The 22,837-nt window shown below is 41.2% G+C and overlaps 1 protein-coding gene across 4 annotated transcripts in view; it reads right to left on the bottom strand.

Moving 5' to 3' along the window:
* The window catches only part of RBPMS (RNA binding protein, mRNA processing factor), a 99,297-nt gene that overhangs the window by 18,323 nt on the left and 58,137 nt on the right, over positions 1 to 22,837 (bottom strand). For all 4 annotated transcript variants that reach the window (XM_072991871.2, XM_072991873.2, XM_072991872.2 and 1 more), the window contains exons 5-6: positions 18,766 to 18,919; positions 8,906 to 9,036 (exon numbers count right to left, since the gene is read on the bottom strand). In XM_072991871.2, coding sequence (XP_072847972.2) covers positions 8,906 to 9,036; positions 18,766 to 18,919 — 285 coding nt within the window. The remainder of the gene's footprint in view (positions 1 to 8,905; positions 9,037 to 18,765; positions 18,920 to 22,837) is intronic.

Below are 22,837 nucleotides of genomic sequence, written 5' to 3'. Positions count from 1 at the left end.
TAATATTACATGGCTTAACATTACTTTTTTGAACTGCAAACCCAGAATCTTCCAGCATGGCCACTGAATAGAGTATGCTGGCCAGAGGATCTGAGCAATTGTAATGAGAAAAAAAAAACCCACATTTTTCCCCTAAATGGTAGACCTCAGCAAATTAGAAAGGCCTTTACCCATGAAAAGTGCCTCGGTACACTCCAAAGAACATTGCAAACTTGGGCTCTGCAACCCAAAGGGATTCAAACTTGGATCATTATGGTATAAAGGCAGGTATAAAGGCAAATAAGAGGCCTGTAGCATAAATTTTAGTTCCTAAAAGCACAGAGGGAGCAAGGCTCCTCAGCCGAGACCAAATTCCTCTCCCAATACTTTCTGTAAAAATAAAAATCAAGCAAAGCCAAAGCCTCTCCTAGAGACATAATTTCTGCCGAAGAGCTTTTAACAGGCATGTTAAAAAGAAAACTCCCAATTAAAATGTTGTGCCTAAACAAACAAAACCATTAACAATTTACACCACCACTAACACTTTTTATCCCCCACCCCTAAATGCAGACTTGTTTAGGACAGGATATGGATATTCCCAACTAAAAAAATAGTTAATGGCCTCCACGTGTGACAATAACATACAAAGCAGTGACTGGGGGGGGGACTTCAAAAAAGATATGGTAGAGCTAAAAGCAGTTAACAAAGAAACCTAAAATAAATGGGAAAGCCAAATATATCTAATATATGATATACCTTGGATATACGTATTCTGGTTTTACATGGACAAATATGGAAAAATCTTAAAGAATGGAAGTATATATTTTGTAGTTTTCTGCCTACCAGTAAGTAAAACATGCAGATCACTCTGCCACTTACTTCTGATTTGGCTCTTTGTGCAAACTCCAGGACACATATGAGTACAATAAATAACATAACGTGTGATTACATATTTTGCTTCATGTATTATCACTCGGGCAGCTAATGTTTCAGATGGAAGCCTGAAACTGAAAGCTACAATGCTAATCTGAAAGCTACTAGAGGATAAATAAGACAATGTAACATCTAGCACCAAAATGTTGCTTCTAGCACAAGAATTCATGCAAAAGGAAAATGTATTAAATATTAAAACTAAATTCCACCCAGAGTGTGCAAATTGTTTTCCTGAGAAAATCTGCCTTTCCGTGTGTCACCCAAGCACGTTTTATCATCTGGAAGCTGCTCTGGAAGCCTTTTTTGGTCAAAGAGTGAATAAAAGTTAAATTAATTCATCAGTGAACAAACAAGTCAGTCAAGCCAACTATCAGGAATCCTCGACGCTCTCATGGAATTCTGGTGGGTCCAAATCACAGCCTAATATACATGGATATGTCTCATCTGTAAAACTCAGACGTATTAGAACCCATATTCCTCAAAAGAGAAATAAGAGGAAATGGGTGGTTTTGAAAAGAGAGAGCTTTTTAAAAATACTGAGCACTTTTAAAAGTAGCAGGAAGAACAACAAAAACAGAAGACAGAGTAAAGAAAACAACAGGCAAGGAAGACATTTGCAGAAGGGTGAATTTAAAGTCTGAAAGTACAGTAACAACATCTGCAGCAAGGTGATCCTCCCATAGGGATGTGCCTATTCAGTTCTTTTTTGGATTCCAAATCTCAGAATTTGCCAAGAATCCCCCAAGCAGAATTCTGGGAGTGTCAGCTCTCAAACACACACCTGCAAACACCTCCATTTCAATCACCTGGAAAAAACTAAGGTCTCCTTCTAGGGCTCTCTTCTAAGCCTTTCCTGCTGCAATGCTTCTTGGGAGGAAACTGGTACGATGCTTCCTAGGGGTGGTAGTTCTCCAAGAGGTGCCCTCTCTACAGCCTAAAGGGCAACAAGATTTCCACCCTCAGGAAGCATTGCAGCAGCTTCCTCCTAAGAAATGCTGTGAGCTTAGTCTTCTCCAGGTGAATGAAATGGAGTTGCCTGCAGGTGCGTGTTTATGGGCCGGAACATTCAGTATTTTGCTGGGGAATTCTTGGAGAATTCTAGGATTTAGAGTCCAAGAAGAAGAAGAAGCTGCAGATCTCAGAAAAAACACAATCAAAGCTACAAAAAGGGTAATATGAGAAACAACATGAATACATATGTGCTGATAGTTAACAGATACTTAGGTTTTTGGATAAAACTTGCACCAGCCATATAATACCAGTCAATGTTTTTATAATTTTGATTGACTATGTCTGGTATTTTTTAATCATCATCATCATCATCATCATCATCATCATCATCATCATCATCATCATCTCTTATTTCCAATTTTTCATTAAAAAAACCCAGCTTCATTATACTTCATAACACGATCTATGGATCACTTCAGAGTGTTAAAATATATTATGGAAACACCTTGGCTTGTGCAGAGCTTAGAAAAATTACATTTTGGAACTATAATTCTTAGAACAGCTCTAGCAAGTATGACTAAATGGGCTTGGAGCTTCTGGAAGTTGTTGTCAAACCAAGCAACATTTCCAAGGTCTAAGCCTCAGGCATGGACAACGCATAAAAGGCCCCAATCTCAAAATCTCGTACTTGGCCTCTGTGCCCTCCTAGTAGCATTCCATCGTTCCTCCAGTCGGCGCCACACGAGTCTCCCTGGGCCTGTATACGGCAGCTTAGGCCACCTTGCATGTGCTTGGCGGCACCGGCAGGAGCAGGAGCAGCAACAACACCGCATCTCCTCCACCTCCTCTCCCTGCTCCCCAACAAAGACTGAAACGGGCAAGCCTTCCGGGGGGGGGGGGCTCGCCACAGAATTCTTCTAAACTTGCAGGATGTACCAAACTGCACTGAAGCACTCAAGCATGCAGCAGCTCAGGCTAGCCGCACTCCTCAGCGATTACTGCCATCCATATTTAATTACTTTTTTCCCCCTTTGTTAATTTTTAACTAGAGTACGCCAGCTCTCAGGGGCCATTAGGAGTCCCAGGCAGCAAGGTTCAGTGAGCAGAAAAAGTGCTTGTGACAGAACATACATTACTTGGCATTCTTGGCTCCCACTTTGCCAGAGAGGTGTGGAGCTTTGGGGGATTATTTTCAGCCTTGCACTCATAGTCTGCCCCGCTGCAAGTCGTGAATAAAAGATAGTGTTCCATTTAAAACTAATTTTCCTTTTCCTCCCTGTCAGAAACAGTTTTCCTCAAGCTCTGGTTCATGTTCTCATTTATTTTTTCCAAGTTTTCAGGCGGTAACTTTTATTGCTTTCAAGAAAGGGAAGGCCATGGCTTGGCAAGGTTGCATTCACAAGTTCTAAGATAACTCAAGGTAAAGCAGATCAAAGTCCTATTTCGACTAGGATACTGTTCCTACAGTGGCTAACCAGATGCCCCTACAAGATCTAAGTGAAATAGCTCTTTCCTTTGTTCCCCATCTACTGGTACTCAGTGGGGCAGTAGTAAATCTGGAAAACCAGGTACAGTACTCATCTTGACAATTCCCATAGCCATAACCAATTCCCATATCAAAAAATGAAGAGCAGGCTGTTTGTAAAGCTCTTAGTTGCCCATTCAAGAACAAACCATCCTCAAATGAGGCCATCTTGAAACAATATCCTCCTGTTCCGAGAGAAATCGACAGTTCTTCCAGCCACACTGAAGATTGTAACTAAGTTCAGAAGGAAAGTTTGAGGTAGTGGTGGGTGACACATACTCTGCTACTCAGGAAGTCTTACTGTTCAGCTGTGTGAACCCTGGCTCCACTACACCACTGCTTGGTACGGTGAGATACATTTTCTCCCATGTCAAAGGTAATACATAGTTCTCATTATTGATAACTTTATCCATCATGAATTCTTCCTCCATCTCAATAGCTGTCCAAAAAATGTTAGAGGAAACTTTGCACCACTGTACCCAATCAAACAGCCAGGACCAAACATTTTTCCTGAAAAATTTGTTCAGGATGCTGCCTTACACTGCAACACTTCTCTTCCCTACCCCAGTCCTGGGCCAACAGATCTTAAAACTGTGGCTCAAGGACCATAGAATGATAAATTTCTCGGTAGTCCCAACTATGCACTTAAGTTGAAGGACACCCAAGATGAGCCTAGAATGTGGAACAGAAAATATGCACTGCATCATTGATTCATGGCTACTTCTCATATAATATTTTCCTACTCCTCTGGCACACTGACTCAAAGAGGCCATTTTATACAGTGCATAGGCAATAAGCTATAGTATCTGTTGCTCACCACCACCTCAGTCCTCTCTCTCTTATCTTATTTGCTAAGAGATTCCCATTCATGTCCTTATTTTCTCCATTTCCAACCTTCTGCTATCTGAGATCTCCTAGTCCTTAGATAATCACAACCTCACTGCAGTTTAGGTTCAAATTGTCTCCCAGAACTACCTGAGTCACACCAACTATTTCTTTTCTTGAAATCCCATGTGAAAACACAGAATTTTTATTTTAATTTTTTTTTCATGTGTGAATCCTTTGTATTTTCCATACACTACTGTTGCTGTTGTTGCTGCTGTTGTTTCAAATTATATACTAACCCACTGGTTCTTAACCTTGGGTTACTCAGGTATTTTTGAACTGCAGCTCCCAGAAACCCCAGCCAGCACAGCTGGTGGTGAGGTCTTCTGGGAACTGCAGTCCAAAAACACCTGAGCAACCCAAGGTTAAGAACCACTGTACTAACCCATAGTGCTAAAGCAATCTCTGGCAGTTTTCAACATGATTATACAAAGAACACTTTGCCCTGCTCCCCCCCCCCAGCAAACTGGTTACTCATTTTACTGACCTTGGAAGGATGGAAGGCTGAGTCAACCTTGAGCTGGTTAGTTTTGCCTGTCAGAATCAAACTCAGGGTGTGAGCAGAGGTGTAACTGTAGTACTGCAGATTAACCACTGTACCACAGGGCTCCGCCATTACTATGCTGGTGTAATAAACCAGTGGTTCTCAACCTTTGTTACTCCGATGCTTTTGAACTGCAACTCCCAGAAACCCCAGTCAGCACAGCTTATGGTGAAGGCTTCTGGGAGTTGCAGTCCAAAACTCCTGAGTAACCCAAGGTTAAGAACCAGTGTAATAAACAATGTACATTCTTTCTGTGAATCTTTTGCATTTCATGGTAATGTGTAAACTTTCTTGATGAGCACCAGTCCTCTTGTACCCTGATTGATGCACATCAATGTTCAATCTATTAAACTACCACCATGTCCACGGGCATGAACAGGCTTGCCAAAATCTTTATTTCTAGCTCTTAAATTATCATATACTTCCTTTCAAGCAATTTTTAATGGTTTCCTATCCAAACCACTTTGTTTCAATAGTGCTGTATCATTTCAGACTATATGTCAATGATCAGCCTCAGAGAGGAAGTCTGGCCTGCATTAAAAGATGTTCCAATGGATAATCTCAGGATTGTCTCCTGTATAAAAGAACAGATTGTCTGATCACAGAATATGATATAAAATGCAAGAAACCATGAATCCAGCTGATACAGAGAGGATTCTTACCAAACTCTAAACATATTGGACTGGATTGTATTTCAAGGCCTAAAGAAATAAGACTATTACGGAATCTGGACACAGAGCACAGAATATTAACTCTATTTACCTCAAGTTTCTCTTAAATTTAGAGTTATACTTGGTTCCCATATGAAAAGCTGTTCATATTCACAGCCTCCCCTCCCACTGTTTATGCTATCTTCCCTTACCACTAAATTGCCCTAATATCCTGCTACTATAATTTAAAACTACAGGGTTGTAGAAGAAATCCAATTTAATTACGTTTGTTTACAGAAAGTTTTCATCTGACCCACAAACCGCCTTCCACAGCATGCCTGCTTATACCTTGTGTTAACACCCCCCCCAACAACTACACAAACAATTCCTGCGCCATCAGGAAAACAGAATGAATAAACTGCTTCTGTGTAAGTAGATACATGCACCATATAACACATGAGAATTTCCTGAAGTATACTGTATATTCAATCACAGGAGTTTGACTTAGCAAATGGGAGGAAGGGCTTCTGGTTAGGTGTACCCATGCAATAATGCCCTCCCCACAGGTGAGAGCCCTTTGTTTAGAAAAATGAACACTCTGCTTAAGCAGCCCTAGGAAGCTCTCAAAAGCACACTCTTTAATCAGTAAATGAGATCAAAGTTGTGTGATGAAAAAAGTCATTGCTTTTTTCCCTTCTACTGGCCCCCTTAAACAGGAAGGCCTTATTAACAAACTGTCCATTTAAAAGCTGGGAGTATGTCAAGCAAACTGAACGCCTTTCCTGGAGAGAATAGATCTAGCCTGTATTACCCTTGTCTTTTCCAGCAGGGTTTGCAAAATGAACCCTCACCCACAGATCTCTGTTTTTCTCAAGACATGAACATGCAGGTGAACCTCTTTTCCATTGACCTTCAAATAACTTCAAGCCCTGGTTACTTAGGTCTGTCAAAATATCCACCAACACTCTGCGAAGGGCCTAGGAAGGAAAAGACCACCAATGCAGCCCCCTGATAGGAGATACAGTGGGGTCTTGACTTGAGAACTTAATCCGTATTGGAAGGCAGTTCTCAAGTCAAAAAGTCTGTAAGTCAAGTCTCCATTGACCTACAGTAAATTGAAAACCGATTAATCCCGTAACAGGCCGTTTTTGTTCCATTTTGGTTTTTTTCTGGTCTGTAAATCAAATCTCAGGCTGCAAGTCAAACCTAAATTTTGCGGCCAGAGAAGTCTGTAACTCAAAAAGTCTGTAAGTCAAGCCGTCTGTAAGTCAAGGGTCCACTGTAACACCCTGCTGTCCTGCTTTATATTGGGTAATAGCCCTTCTGCTGCATGTGGGACCGGCTGCAACTTTCAGGTATTTGTCAAAATGGGACAGCCGCATCCACACCCTGCAGCATTCAAATCTAGACATCGCCTTCCAAGGAGTATCTTCAAGTGGCCGAGTGCAGCTGCATGGCCCAAGCAGGAGAGCTGTTCGTTCCCCTTTCCTGGACTATGGGAAGCCTCTGCTCTGACATCTATCTTTCCAGAAAAGGGCGCAACAACAGCACATGGAACTGGAACAGGGCATTCCTGGCATGGTTGCCATCTGAAAATAAATTTGGGAGGGCAAAACAAAAGGGAAATAATCACAGTGACAGGTCTACTCTTTTCAGCAGAGGAGTGACTCTATGCCAACGTTTGGAAGTAGTGAGTTTGTCCAAAAAAAGGAATTAAACAAGAGGATATAACTAATTTATATTTCAAATGTAACAGATTGAGCAGAAACAGTTTCTTTACTGGCGCAGCAAGCAGTGGCTGAAATTTTCTTCCATAAACTATAGAGTGTAAAGATTGTGACATCACCCATGGCATTTTTTCAGAAATTTTCACTGACTTCACCCCCAACTCATCCCTGAGGCTCTCATGGAACGCTTTTCATTGTGAGGAAACCATTAGGAGCTGTGGGGCTGTTCTGAAAATCACTGCTGACAGAGCCTCCTGGCGCAGTGGTTAAACTGCTGTACTGCAGCCAAAACTGTGCTCACAACCTGGGGTTCAAATCCTAGGTAGCCGGCTCAAGGTTGACTCAGCCTTTTATCCTTCCGAGGTTGGTAAAATGAGTACCCAGCTCGCTGGGGGGGGGGGCAATGTGTAGCCTGCATAATTAACTTGTAAACCGCCCAGAGAGTGCTTGAAGCGCTATGGGGTGTTATATAAGCAGCACGCTTTGCTTTTTTTATATATAACATTACCAGTAGTAGCCATTTTTGGAAATTAAAGCCCTCCTAGATTCTCTACAATGAAGGGGGTCCCGCGGCAGCCGTAGCACCTTCAAGGGGAGGAACTGGAAAAAGTTTTAGTTCCAAAACATTGCTGCAACTGGTAATACCATTAGCCTTCATCCTAACATAATGTATGGGATGGGATTTCAGCCAATGTCTTCTAAAGTTACCTTTAAAGGACAATTTAAGAGGCATTCTGTCAAGGCTTTTCTGGATTTGAGGGCATTCTTCTGTTGAGCCTAATATATTTTTAAAAGAATAATAGAAAAACAATACAACCCCTTACTTTCTTTAAAAAAATCTCTTAATGAGCACTGGATAAGTTTTCACAAACAAATTAACAGGAAAAAAATCATTTTTTTAAAAAAAAACTTTCCAATCTCTGCTGCAGTTTAGGAGCAGGTGAAACATTCTCAGACCAATATTTTCATATCATCTGAACTAGGTTTGTTTGTTTGTTTTTAATAAGAATGGCTTTCCTGCAGTTCATTCTCTCTATCCATAGTGTGAATTCAAGGATTTTCGGTGATCGAGTGGGAAATGAGAAGGATAGAGGGACTGGCAGAGTCAATGGATACATGCACAGTTTGACGAGGTAAACAGCCTCCTGTATTTACCTCTTTTTACCTTGGAAGATCTATGAAGTAGTTGCTCCTGACAGAGTCCACACATCCCATCACTCCTCCTCCAGAACATTGAATTTCACATCCAGTCTTCTAAAGGACACACTGTCTTGTATACCTACCGCCACACATGTCTACACAAGCACTCTCTCACACACCTTGTCTCTATCCACTTGGAAGTCATTTAGCCTCAGAACTCAAAAGCAAGAACACGGCAAAGGCCAAATATGGGAAGCAGAGTTCATATATACAAGGGGGTATATATGTGCACAAAGACCCAGCAGCGGTTTCTAACTTTCTCAAGTGAACGGAGGTGAAATTACTCAGGAAGAGAAAGGTGTTCAGGGTTCCGTCAGGCAGTGGGGTGCCATCCTTTTTTTCCTAAGTTTGTCCCCAGTAGTCCCAGAAGGATGTGTCAGCTTGATCAAGGAGTGATCATTAACTTCTCTCTGGTGTGCCTGTTAGCCAGACAAGTGTTAGTTGTACAGTGTGCACTGGAGAGGATCAGGTGGTAATGTGGGTGAAGGTGTGACTGATTGGTATAAATTACCTGGGCATGCAGTGAAGCAGGGTAGGTGAAAGCAGGCGGAGGTAGAGCAGGTGCTAACTCCGCTGGGTAGAGAGGGTACGGCGCCCATACTTCAGGGCTACTGGGGTAAAGTGCAGGCACTGTGAGCTCATCTGCAAGAGAAGAATAAGGAGAGTTCATAGTTATAAAAACAGCAAATGCAGAAAACAAAATGGCAAACACAAGAGAACCTGCTTGAAAGCTAAGGTAAGATTATCTCTCCAGTAGGTACCACCATCTTTAAAAAAAATCAGGTGGGGAGAGCATGTGAACAAATCCTGACTTGAGGTAAGATATGAAAGTCAAGGCCTGAAACTTACATTCATGAACTGAGTTATTCTTAAAATGGAAGCAGGCATCAGGGTGAGAAAGAAACACAAAGCAGTCTACTGTACCGCAGTCCTTCAGAGTGGGGAAGTGAACCACTGAGAGGGTTCTAACAAAAGACCTGATAAATTTTGGGAGGTGGGGGCAATCACATTCCAAGCTTCAATGGAGGACAGAAGAAAAACAACAATTCCCAGCAAGGAACAAAGGCCTAGTCTTTGCTACATTAAACATTACACCTAAAAGCCAGCATATTGTAAGAACATTTGATAGGATTATTAAATAGCAACCAGTGACACACACTCTCATGATTAATAATCATGCATATTTGGAAGTAGGAGAGGGTGGTCTCCCAAAACTATATCCTAATGAGGGTACAGAGACAGGGTTCTTCTGAAGCCTTGTCTCCATTTGGATTTTACCCCAAGTCTCTATCTGGGATCACCTGCCACAGCAACCATATTCCTTACAAGCCATCTCATTATCATGCCTTGTCGTCACTGGAGAATAAATCTGCATCCCCTCAGGTGTCACTGGGAGCCAGGCACAAGCTAAAAGCAATCCACCAGGGACATCAACAGCCAGACAACACGTATCCTTAACAAGATGACTCCCAATGCCTATGAAATCTAATTGGTGTGGATGCTATCACACACAAATGGAGCAGGTGGTGTAGAAGACTCCCCAGAACCTTTTGCAGTATGATAGGCTCCTGACAGATATGCAAAAATTCCCTCAGAAGACAACTTCATGCCGAAGCAGTTCCCCAAAGGGAGTGTTTAAAAACTAGAAGTGCCTAGAAGATGCACATCAAACATTTCGCAGCTTCTTCCTGCTGGCTACTCTCAAGTTGGCCTCTGGTTAGCTGGGAGAGAGAAAGGCTATCAGGTTGGCGATCATGGCTGGCAGGCTGTGGAAAGCCTAGTGCTTTCCCAGTTCCAATTCCCAATATCCTTTGCCTGTTTGTTATCTTACTTCCCCTGTATACACTTCAGACTTGAACGCCAGCTTCCATCTACAGGTATTAGTACCACATTCCAAAACAGTTCCCCGAACTGACAATATTGTATCAATGAAATAGGCACAACTTCCAGTAACTCTTCTGAACTGCATGCAAAGTAACAAACTGAATAAAACAAACAAGCGCTGCATTTATTAAAATGGTGCAGAGGAGGACATGGGTATACATACATACAAAACATACATGCCCTGTAACACACAGGTTCTTCCAAGTTCCTTCACATGTTCAGCCAGTGACAGAAGTGCAGTTCATGGGACAAGCATTGTCCATAGCAGCTCTCAGACTGTGGAAATTCATCCAAAATTTGGTTGGCAAAACGTTACTACATTGTGCATCTCCCTTTTGTAGTTATTGATCGCCTCATGTTGCATTACAAATACATGTTGTTTTTTGTCTCATTTTCTGCTGTGTTTCAATTATGTGATTACGGTGTCAGTTTTGTTTATTTGTTTTTACTACTAGTAGGACACTACTTCATTCTCATATGGAAAGAGACAGTCAAGGTCTATCTGATAACCATACTGAATAGTGGACATGACCCACTGACCTGATGGGATGCTGTGCCAGGCACATGAGATATGTAATCTTGAGAAGAAGAAGGGGGTCTTAGTTACCAATAAGAAGGTCTGATGCGACAATTAAGCATATGCAGATTAGTGTTTTGAAGATGCTAATTGCAGAATTAACACTTCCCAGAATTGGACTATAACTCCAAAAATTTTCCAATTCCCCTGGCAGAATTCTGGGAGTTGCAGTCAAAAAACCCACTACAGTGGTGCCTCGACTTATTGACTTAATTGGTTCTGGTACTCCCGTCATAACTCAAAATGGCTGTAAGTCGAAGCACCATTTCCCATAGGAATGCACTGAAATGCAATTAATCCGTTCCGGCTGAAGAAAAAAATCAGCAAAACAACAACAACAACAAACCACTGTAATACTCAAAGCAGAAAGCAAACAAACCCTGCAAGACCCATCAGAAATGGGGAAAAAGAAAACCAAAAAGCAAACAAACTCTGCAAGACCTATCGGAAAGGTGGGAAAAACCCAAAAAACAAAGACTTCAAGACCCATCACAGCACAGAAACATAACCCCCCCCAGCCCAAAACCACACTGCAAACCCACCCAGAACAGTTTTTAAAAAGCAGAAAGCAGCACCTTACCTTACCAGGCAGTCCGAAGTCTCCTTTGATTGCACACTCTCTAACTGCTGGGGTGAAAGAGCTACAAAGAAGCAGCCTCTTCGCCACCAACGGTTAGCAATTTGATTTCCCCACCTTTTTTCCCTGCCTTCTTTTAATCGTAACTTGAAGCTCCGGTTGCAAGTCAAAGCAAAATTTTGCGGCTAGAGCTGGTCATAACTCGAAATGGTCCTATGTCGGGGTGTTAGTAAGTCGAGGCACCACTGTAATTTGCACATGCGAGCACGTGGCAGAGGTGGGTGAATTGGTTTCTTAAAATCTTATGCTACCTCTCTTCTTTCACAAGTTCTGCCATCTTGGTGTGTTTGGGCCTCTAACTGGCCACTCCTGGGAACTACGTTCCTATGTATTTTGGTGCCAGGCAGCAAATCACTATCCTTTGGGGCTCACGTTCAATCCAGCTCCTACACAGATAAAGCGGGAGGGGGAGGGAGAATGTTATAACTTGAGGATTGAAAGCAGAGCAAATAAGAGAATGGTGGATATGGGGTGCTCTTAAGGAAATGATATGTATGCAATGTGTTTTTAAACCACAACTCCCAGAGTTGCGTTTTGGAAATTCTTGGGAGAATTCTGACAATTGCTGTCCTATTCTGCGGAGTGCTACATGGAGAATTCTTGAGAGCTGCAGTCCAGAAACATGAATCTCCACATACCTAGTGACAATGGCTTCATGTATACTAATAAACTGCCAAAGTTTACATTACATCAGATCTACAATCAGAAAGTGGGTGATGATGAGAAGCAACTGATTCTCTCAGGTCTTTTCAGCCTGGAGCACAGTTTAATCTTTATGAAGATGGTGAAGGTAGAACAACAAGAGTTGACAGAGCTATTTAAGTAATGAAAAGTTGAAGTGAAGGCTGAAGCACTGAGCCAAAGGTTATACGAACTGGAATTGTGGTGGGGATGGTACTGGTATCAAAGATGATGAGTTTGTCAACACTACCATGGATGGAATAAGAAGAGACAGTATCATGACTCTTGGCTGCATGACAGCTCATAGAATCATAGAATAATGAAGTTGGAAGAGGCTTATTAAGATGATGTACAAATCTTGCTGAAGTCACTGATGGAAATAAAACAACTGCTGCAGTTTGAGATGGAGACTCTACTGGTGTTAGAAAGCAAGGTGAAGCTAACTCACAAATATCTGAAATAATAGGTAGATGAGTATCTGAAATACTGAAATGAATGAATAGATGGAGAGCATCAATGCATTAGCGTGTTATGATAGCAAAATGAATGTTCTTCTGGAGACTGGCTAGGTCATCGTCAATACCAAGCACAGTCCAAAGGATTATAATGATGCCAACAGGGAGAGAGAAAACATCCCGGAGGGTACCAACAGGTGAGAGCTTTCATAATGCTTCATACCAAGAACCTCTATAATATCTCACCTCTTCCAAAAGCTCTGCTAAGTAGACAGAGAGCGTTCTATGTAGCAAAACTCCTCAAAATCAGCAGGCTCAACATGGAGTGTTATGAGAACAGATCAAACTTGCTCAGTCAAGGTCTTCTTGAAGGGTCCAGTCATGATGGACTAACTGATTATTGCTCTCAGACACTGACTTAAGCATTTGTAGGTTGAGGAGAATTGTTGAACACCTGGAACAGGAGGGGACTATTCAACTACAAGGATGTCTGATGGTAGATGGTCAGTGAGAACTCCCACCTCCATTGAATTGAGGGTGGTAAACTTAAGACAATTAATTCTTTTCCTCAGTAAGGCCTAGGCCCCTGATCCCCCCACACACACTGTGGTTTGATAATGTCGACACTGAGTTTGTGCCAATGTCAATAACAATAAATGATGTTGAAGTCAAGGTTGAGGCAAAGAGACAGCAGTTCACACTGAAGTTGAAGCAAGAAAAACCTTGAGGATACACAGTGATTTACAGATATAAGGAGTTTTCTGAGGACTGTCAGCATTGGAAATGGTCTTCCCCAGAAGAAACCATTTTCAAATGGGCACTCTAGTTTCATCTGACTGGAAACAGACTGACACACTTTGCAGATGGAGGTGTTATGTTCCTTTCTAAGAAAGAAACGACACTTTTCATGTCTGTCTGTGAAGGGAATTTTCTCTTACAGATAAAACAGTACTTAAAGAATGCCCTGGACCCATAGGCCCTGGGGGGAAATGAAAACAAGGAACAACTATAAGAAATGGAAAGAAGTATCAACAGGAAACTATCAAAATGTAAAACACTGAATAAAAGGAAAAGTAAATGAAATGAATAATAAATTAACCACAAAATTAATAATTTGTATTTCTCTGAAAGCCTCTGGAGAGCCAGTGTTTTATAATGGAGAGAATGTCAGACTAGGATTCAGGAGATCTGGTTTCAAGCCCCAGGGATGTGGGGCAGGCACTGGCAAAACCACTTTTTAAACCTTATATATCCTGAAATCCCTATTAGGGTCTCCATGAGTCAATGCAATTTGGCAGCACATAGCAGCTCTTTCTAAGGAATCATACTACTTGTTCTCACTTTGGTGAGCAAAGCAATATTGAAAGACAGCCCTCCCGCACATTTTGTGGGGAGATAGGAGTGGACTATGACCAAAACTCTCTCTGTCTGGAAGGTTCCAAACCATGGTTCTGTGCCAACAAAGACCTGTATGTGCCATCCACGGAAGCCACAACGATGACTCTCTGGTTCATACCTCAACGTAAGAAACTCAAAAACTGGAACCTACTATAGAAGGCGTTAATTTAATGACTTTTGTGGTTTCACTAAACAATTCTACATTGCATCTCAATGGTGAAAGATCAAGGGAGCCACAATTCAAAAGCACTTAGATGACCACAGTTGCTCACCTTTGCTGTATGACCTTTATGACCTCAAGGCTGCAGTTGGAAAAATGAAGCTGGGAGACAGTAGCCTGCTTAAGGTCGCCAAGTTAAATTATGATAGAGCCAAGATTTGAATCAACAACTTCAAAACTCAAGGTCAGTCATTGCACTCCATCGGCTCCCTTATGTTAAGAACATGGGAGCAAAAAGAGTGCAGAAGAAGTTATTCCTATTGGAGAGAGAGAGATATATGCAAAATGTAATTCTGGACAAGCTGCTATACTAAAGACATTGAAGGAAGAATTTGAAGATGAGGTATAACCAATCTTCCCTCTAACTGTCATACCTGCTGAGTGGGAGCCTCGGTTGTCTGCGCACGGAGTCAGGGCTTCAACTGAAACCCGGAGGTAAACAGGTACCAACCCCAGCTGCCACTGCGCAGCACGGAGGGAGCTCTGCGCGCCCACACCCACGTGCACCTTCAGAGGGAATGTTGGGTATGACCAAGAGAAGGTAAGCTTCTGCCAGGACTGCTCCCAGTCTGCAGCTGCATTGACAGCAGCAAGCAAATGTAAGGCAGACAGGCATAGACCCATGAGAAGTGTGGCACTACTCCCTGATCTTTTTCTGACAAGACCCGGCTTTGTACTCTGCCTTGGTTCTCTGTGCTCTCACAGCTCAACAGTTATAGTGATGCCATCGCTACTGATCAGTGGAGGAGCCCTGAGCCCTGGTTATGAGGGGTGGTGAGCAATCCACCTGGATGGAGGGAAACAACTGCAAGACTTCCAAACCAGCTCTATTTGAATGCCTGTTTCTCCTCTAGGGAATCCTAAAACCTTCTCCTTTCATCTTTTCGCACCCTATTCCCAGACGCAATGGTAGAAAAGAAAACCTTCAAGAACAAGCATCTTAAGAGCTGCATCTCAGAGGAGATGACAGAGGACGCATTATAATTACATTAGAGATTAAATGTTTATGCTGGCCATTTTAAAGAAAGATAAACAGTAAAAAGCTGGCAACAGCTAATACAAACAACCTCCCCTTTTGCCATTCATACCGAAGGCTTGTCATCATTCTTGGGAAGAGAGCAATAAGCCCAAAAATACACACACGGCACCATAACCTTCCCTCAAACATGTAGCCTAGGAGGAATTTAGGAAGAATGCAATGCCAAGAAGGCATCTTCATGCAGTCAGGATCCAGCTCTCTTGTTCAATCCCGATAAAGCTTTTGAGAAACAAGCCTTCTGGTACATTCAAACAAAGCATCCCCACATATATTCTTCTGCTAGCTCTGCCTCTGGCATTTCATTTCCTCCCTAGTGCCCTGCTATTGACATTTGAGTAGTAAGCTCCTTTGAGAAGGAGGCAAGGACTATAAAGACTACAGTTTTTAAGGGAGACAAAGACAAACTGTCATAGCTGGTGGTGTGTAAACCTTTCTGTTTTGTCTTAGTATTAAGAGTAATTCTGCAGGTTTTATAAGTGATTTTTTTTCTTTAAAAAATCTGTAAAATACTTTTCCATCAGAAAAAATAATACAACAACACCAACCAGGCATTTGCACCATGTGGAAAAACTATTGTCTGACTCCAAAGTAATAGATGTATCATATTCATCCCCTACTTCAAAATTAGAAGTACCAAATGTCCCTCCACTTTCTCAAGGTTCACTTTTCTCATGATTCAAACAACTACTGTAATATAGAACCTTGAAATTATAATGCAATATTATTGTACATTAATGAACATGAGGGGAGGGGAGGGGAGGCAAGCAAAACAAAATAGTTTGGCTCTTTTACTGCAAAACCAACCAATGGGATCAATACTAGCTTGCAACACAACATCATTCTCGCTGTGCCATTTTTGCAGCAATTGGGATGCCAGGCTATGCATGCTTGAAATGGCAGCAATGCATTTACTTTATGTTCCTTTGCTTAAAAAAGTAGAGAGTGGAAAACCTTCTGCTGATTCATCTTTAGTAAATAAGCTACCTGTCCCAATCAAAATTTAATACATTTCAGGACTCTCTAAAAGTACCGTATTTTTCGCTCCATAAGATGCACCAAATTTTTAGAAGAAAACAGGGGAAAATTTTTTTTCTTCTCCTAAAAATTTGGTGAGCCTTATGGAGAGGTCTGTCTTATGGAACACAACCTAGGACCCTTTGGAGGCTCATCCAGCCCCCCTGAGGGCCAGAGGGGGCGAAATCGCCACATTCAGGGACTCTTCTGAAGCTTCCCAAGCATCAAAAGAGTCCCAGAAGGTGGCAATATCGCCCCCTCTGGCCCCGTGGGGGGGGGGGGCACAGTGAGCCTCCAAAGGGTCCTAGGCTGTGTTCCAGGACCCTTGGGAGGCTTCCCCCATCCCTCCACGGGGCCAATGGGGGTGAAATTGCCAGCTTCCAGGACCTTTCCGAGCCTTTCCAAGCCTCAGAAAAGGTCCTGGAAGCTGGCAATTTTGCCCCCGCTGGCCCCGTGGGGTGGGGTGGGGGGAGCCTCCCAAGGGTCCTGCAAGGCAGACTCGGAACCTTGGGAGGCTCCCCACCTACCCACCCCACGGGGCCACTGGGGGCAAAATTGCCAGCTTTACTCCATAAGACGCACAGACTCCCCCCACTTTTTTTGAGCAAAAAATACGGTAACTGAAAATCGCAACCCCTTTAATCATTGTAAGATGTTAGCCCTTTATTTTACACTAAATGTCATTTGCTGTTTTGTTGCCCGGTCTCTCAGGTTTCCAAAATCCCTTTGAAGCTTTGCATAATTTGTTTGGTTCTCCAACATCCTGAATAATTTGGTATCTTCTACACTTCATCTTAGCCAAAAGGTGTCATCTGGGAACTTGGGCCACTTCACTGCTCAGTGAGCTGTAGATAATTTATGGCCAAATTAAATCACACTGATCCCACTGCAGATGCAACAGAATTCAACAGATTCTCACCACTTATTTCCTCGTGCTGAAAGAAATGTCCATTAACCTAGTTGCTTCCATCTGAAGCCTTCCTTTTAGTACCTCCTCAGAAACAGGCCCAACTGTGATGATAACTGACAGGGTCTTTTTCACGGTGCCTTCAGTTTCGGTCCTGACATTATCACACTTGTAATGCCAGGTTTAGATGTTTCTCTACTTACAGACATTTGCTGGGATGAAACTGACTAATTTTTATCCCTATGATCTGCTATTCCTGGGGGAGGCATCGTTCTGGGAGAGGCTGTAACTTCTGAAGGCAAATTGCCTTAAGTTAAGAAATCGCCACAGACATTATCTGTTGAATACTGAGTTGTGTGGCTCAGTGTGCAACTGATAATGTCTTTCTTAACTTGGGGTTACTTGCTTCGAAAAATTATGCCATTTATGTAGCCACACAAGAGAATTTGGGCCAGTGATTTTTTTTTAAGAAGAGGTATCCAAAAATTATAATAAATTACATATAACATTAACAGCAGCAACATCTACTCTCTGTTTCTGTTGCTTCATCAGTTACTTACCCATGGGAGGACCATGTCTGCTACATTCCATCTGGAGCCTTTGGTGAGAAATTCAATGAATTGCTTTTGGAAATTCTTGTGTACTAACTGAACCAGTTTTATTTCCAGACTTGGAGTATGACTGGGAGAAATGTGGGTATGGGGATTTCCCCCTTGATGCGAAGGGGGAAAACATTAGTTGTGGGAAAAGGATTCAAAACATGCACAGAGAGCCACGGCTTTTCAATTCTGTCTCCACATTTCAGTCATTCAGTTCAATACATTTTCAGCAGCAAAAGTCACTTCCCTAAAATGTCTTCTATTCCTTAGAAGTATCCCCTAAATACTGCAGAGAGCCTGATTCCCAAAACAGAGAGCATTGTCGTGATCAGACAGTTGTTAACATTATAGCAGTAATAATATATTATTTGCTCCTAACCTCTTCATGTTAGTCATACAATACAATTGAAAGATCTAGGAGGTACATATTGAAATTGTCTATAGTGTAAAATTTGATATCTTCCTTTACTCAAAATGCCAAAGGCACTTAGTTTCTGGAGCATTTCCAACTCTGATACTACCCCACAGGATACCCTGGCCCACAATCATTTTCATTGTTTAACAGCTGATTGGCCCTGTTTAATCAAGCACAGAGACCGAGCATCATTACTAGCCTTAAGAGAAAATGGTGTGCCAACGAACTAGTGAGAAGACTTTTCTGCAGCAGACTTTGGACAGCTCAAGGCCATGAGTAAAGAATTAAAATGACCAACGCTTTGAAAGAATTATTGCAGGACAAGATCCATGTAACCTATCCTTCTGAAAGCAACAAGGGCAAAGAACTTTACTGCTGGACCATAAATATTTTTGTTTGAAGAGCTAAACATTAAGGGATTACAAGCAGAAGATTCAGTTCCCAAGTTTGCTTGTTTATCTATTATGAAGTGTAAGTGCATATGCACGCACGCACAGACACACAAACACACACACACACACACACACACACACACACAAACTTACATGGCTCCCTGGTAATGAACTGAGGTAAAGTGTTGGAGGTGGCAGGAGTGCTTGGATTTGGTGTTCCAACCAATTTACTCTTAGCCATCTTCGTGTTGGCCTTAGCAAATTCTAGCCGGAGCGTCTGAGGAATTTCTGGGTCAAAGCGAATTCCCTTTTACAAAAAGAAAAGCAAAAAAAATACAAAAATCCAAGAGTCAATCCTTGCAGATGTAGAACAGCAGGCAAGTTATGGTGAAAGTAAAGACAAAATTGTATGTAGTATCACAACACAGCTGCAGTATCATAAAAACAAAGAATGTAAAATGAAGGACATGGCGTCATGGGAGAAATGTCAACTAATAGGAACTGCCCTAAAAGAACATACAACTGAAAAAAAATGCATTCAAAAAGTTCATAAAATAATCTGCAATTAAAATGGTTCAGCAGGTAGAAAACTTTCTTATGATTATTAAGAGAAGTTTTATGAAATTTCACATTTTCTCTGCAACCTGCATTTGAACCCATAAACAAGTTCAAACATGTTTATGAGTAATCTGGCCTTTCTCACCAGATTACTCATAAACAAATTCAAACCCACCCTTAAACTAAAACATGGTTTGCAAAAAAAAGACATGTCATAGCCTAATGAATATTATTTATCTCTCATGGTAATGATATACTATATACAATATAATATTTATAATAATTTGAATATATAATAATAATTATCATTTATTTATTTAGATACAAAATCAAACACAATTGTAGTCACAGAAGATTTATTCGCTACATTGGAAAACCTGCTTTCAGAAATGAAAACTCCTCCCAAGGCAGAGTAAAATCGATGAAAGAAGTAAGACAAGTTAGGTATGTAGTTTTTGTTTTGTTCTTAAATTCAGCTCTATTGATATAGCGACTTTACTTATATTTTAATACTGTAACATATTGCAGTCTTAGTTTTATCTCTGTTTTTAACCACATTGTGAACGGCACTGTCCCAGTATTGGGAAGAAGATGGGATATAAAGACGATTTATAATTACAGTATATTATATAAATGTAATTAATTAACAAAACCAGACATACTAGATGAGAAAAGAACACAAGGAAACCCTGAAAAGACACATGCAAAGAACGAAACAGACAAGAACGACATACAAGTGTACGAGATAAAACAGAAATGGGCAAAGAAGAGCACCTGAAGAAATGTTAAGCGTGGAAATATACAACATGAAAATATTATAGCACAAAAGGATGGTGCTTGTTTTAATTTCTCTTGGCCACAATCTTGCTGGTCATTTACCTGTGCATAATTTAAACTGTGTGACTCACCATGCAAAATAATGAGACACCAGCCCCGTTCTGAGGCACATGCCTGATAGTAGAACAGAAACATCCATAGTAATGTAACAAATGTCTCCTAAGCATGTCCTCTGCTGGTGTGTGTGTGTGTATCCTTAGACCTCCTGAAAGAGGGGCATGGCCATCCCATACCTGTGAGGAGGCTGCCCTAGAGTGGAGGCAGCCATCCCATAAACCCTGTATTCCAGACTACTCTGTTCCTCACATGCTACCAATATCAATCGCAAGGCTATACAGTGGTGCCTCGCTTAACGAGTTCACTGTACAACGACGAATCCGCATAGCTGTCCCCTTTTCGGGATCGCTGATGCGAGGGTTAATCCGGAATGGATTAAACTCGCTATGCAAGGCACCACTGTATGCTGGTCAGTAATTTAGAGAGGGAAATGCTATGGCTGGCTTCAAACAGACACAGTCTTTTTAAACAGATTTAACTGAACATGTTTTGGAACAACAACACCAAAACCCTCACTCACCCCAATAATTGTCTTAGTAGACATTCTGTTTCCAACGCATGGGTTTTATTAGCAGTGGTTAGGACACACATACATTTACACATCCTCTTTTCCTATTACAGGCTACCATTATTCTTATTACTTTGTATTTGACAATAGTAGGATCTTTACAGATTGCATCAAATGTTTCATAGAAATTACTGCAGGAATCATAGCAGCTCTGCAGGGTAGGTCAGCATTATTATCCCATACTGCCAATGGCATGAAGAGAAATAGCAACTTGCTTAAGGCAGGCTGTTGTGTGTGTAGGGAATTCCTTGGTCACTGCTCAGATCGTTAATGTCCTGTCTGCCCTATGTCTGTATGATGACCTTTCACCACATAACTATCCTAAGAAATGTATTCAGGGCACTAAGACATCTCTGCTAAAAAAAATCTACAGCTTACAGGACTCGTTTAAAGCCTGTGGGACAGATATACCAGCAGCTACTGTGCCAATCCCTATACAGCAGCAATATAACCCTATAAGACCATCTAAAAATTCTAGTGGACCTCTCTCATGCTTGGAAGACACCACTGTGAGGTAAGGCGCAGACCAAATGGGCCTTCTGTCATTTCCCCCCTCCCCCAGGGCCTAGAACTAAAGACCAAGCATGTTTTACTCTTTTTAAAAAATTAAAATCTTATGTTTTTAGGGTTTTCCCCTCCAAAATTGGAAATGGACAACAGTCTGTTGCCAACATATGCAATTATCCATCCATCTGGTACGCAATTTGGGATGGAACCAGAGTTAAAAGCTGTTGTCTATATGTGTGTCCCAAACATAATTTCAGAAGGAAACAATCAATCCTTTTTTCTTTTCTTTTTTCTTTTTTTGCTTTAAAACATTTATTTATGTTGGTCTCCCAAACAGCACACGACTAATGATACAAAGGTGGTACTTTGATCGACTGGCTCCATGTGTCCTTTTACAATGTAACCAACAGGACATTGGAATCTGACGTGGGTGGGCAAAAATGGGGGTATGCGCTGATGTCACAAATTCAATTAATAACTCAAAAGGGGAGGAAGATAAACAAGAGCTAAGAAATGGAAATCTTCAGGGAGAAGGAGCTTTGGAAGTTAAATATTTAGAAAAGCTCGTGATGGAGGAGGATGACACAATAAATCAAAGTCGAGTTTTTCACTCTAATTTTTAATTAAAAGCACAGTTATATATCAGCTGAGCTTTCAAACTAATGAAAAAAAACAGAGACAAAAAAAACAGAGTTCATTACTGTTGCAGAAAATATGAGGATCATCAGCTTTGAAGTTCTATTATATTACTATAAAGAAAGAGAGGTTAAAGGTTCAGCCATCAAAACATAATCTGGAAATCCACCTTATCTGTGATGCAGATATGATAGAATTTTGAGTAGTTTGTTAAGACAAATAGGGCTTTAAACTATGTCAACCCACTCTTGCCTACCTTCTTTCATCCAACATATATGAGAACGCATGGGAATGCATGCATGACTGCCTCTGGGGTTTTTTTGTATGTATAGGTGAGTATGAGAGAAGGAAGCTTTCTTTGTGTATATTAATGTCTGTACAGTATATGTATATGAATAACTACATTGACTCTTGGCTTTACTTATTAACCATGGTTCTGACCATAAATGTCTGCTGTGCCTTCTGCCCCATCAACCATTGCTACAACTCTGGATGAAATGTATGTTTTATGTGCCATTGAGCTGGAACTGTCTTATAGCAACCCTAACAGGGCTTTTGAAGTAAAAGAAATACAGTATTTAAAGAATGGTTTACCAGACCAATCTGTAACCCACCCTCTGTGTCTCCATAGTCTTGGTCTGTCACTCTATCTATTACAGTACTGTACATGATATTGGGTATCCAATGCACACATCTATAGTAAAAGGAGGTGGAAAAGCTTCTAGTAAAAAGTTATAGCTACAATAGTGAAAAAACACGCTTAAAATAATTATGGGCTGTTGAGGCAATTCCGATTTTTTTTATTATATGGTTTTATTCTATTTTAATTTTTTTAATTTAACTATAACATAAACATAAAATACATAAACCAAAATACAAATTAACTGTGTTCCCCACCACCATAGTCGAGACCTCTTGAAATAAACCTCTTCTTCCTCTATCCTTATTCTTTTTCTTCTATTATTGTCTTCTTCTCCAGAACTGCATTGATTCTTGATTTGGAGTTTCCTTTTCCTCTTGCTAACACATACCGTGGTGCCTCGCTTAGCGACGTTAATCCGT

The sequence above is a fragment of the Pogona vitticeps genome, chromosome 2 (genome assembly GCF_051106095.1).
Source record: "Pogona vitticeps strain Pit_001003342236 chromosome 2, PviZW2.1, whole genome shotgun sequence".
NCBI lineage: Eukaryota > Metazoa > Chordata > Lepidosauria > Squamata > Agamidae > Pogona > Pogona vitticeps.
The sequence above is the reverse complement of the archived record's forward strand: the minus strand, read 5'-3'. Positions and strand labels throughout refer to the sequence as shown.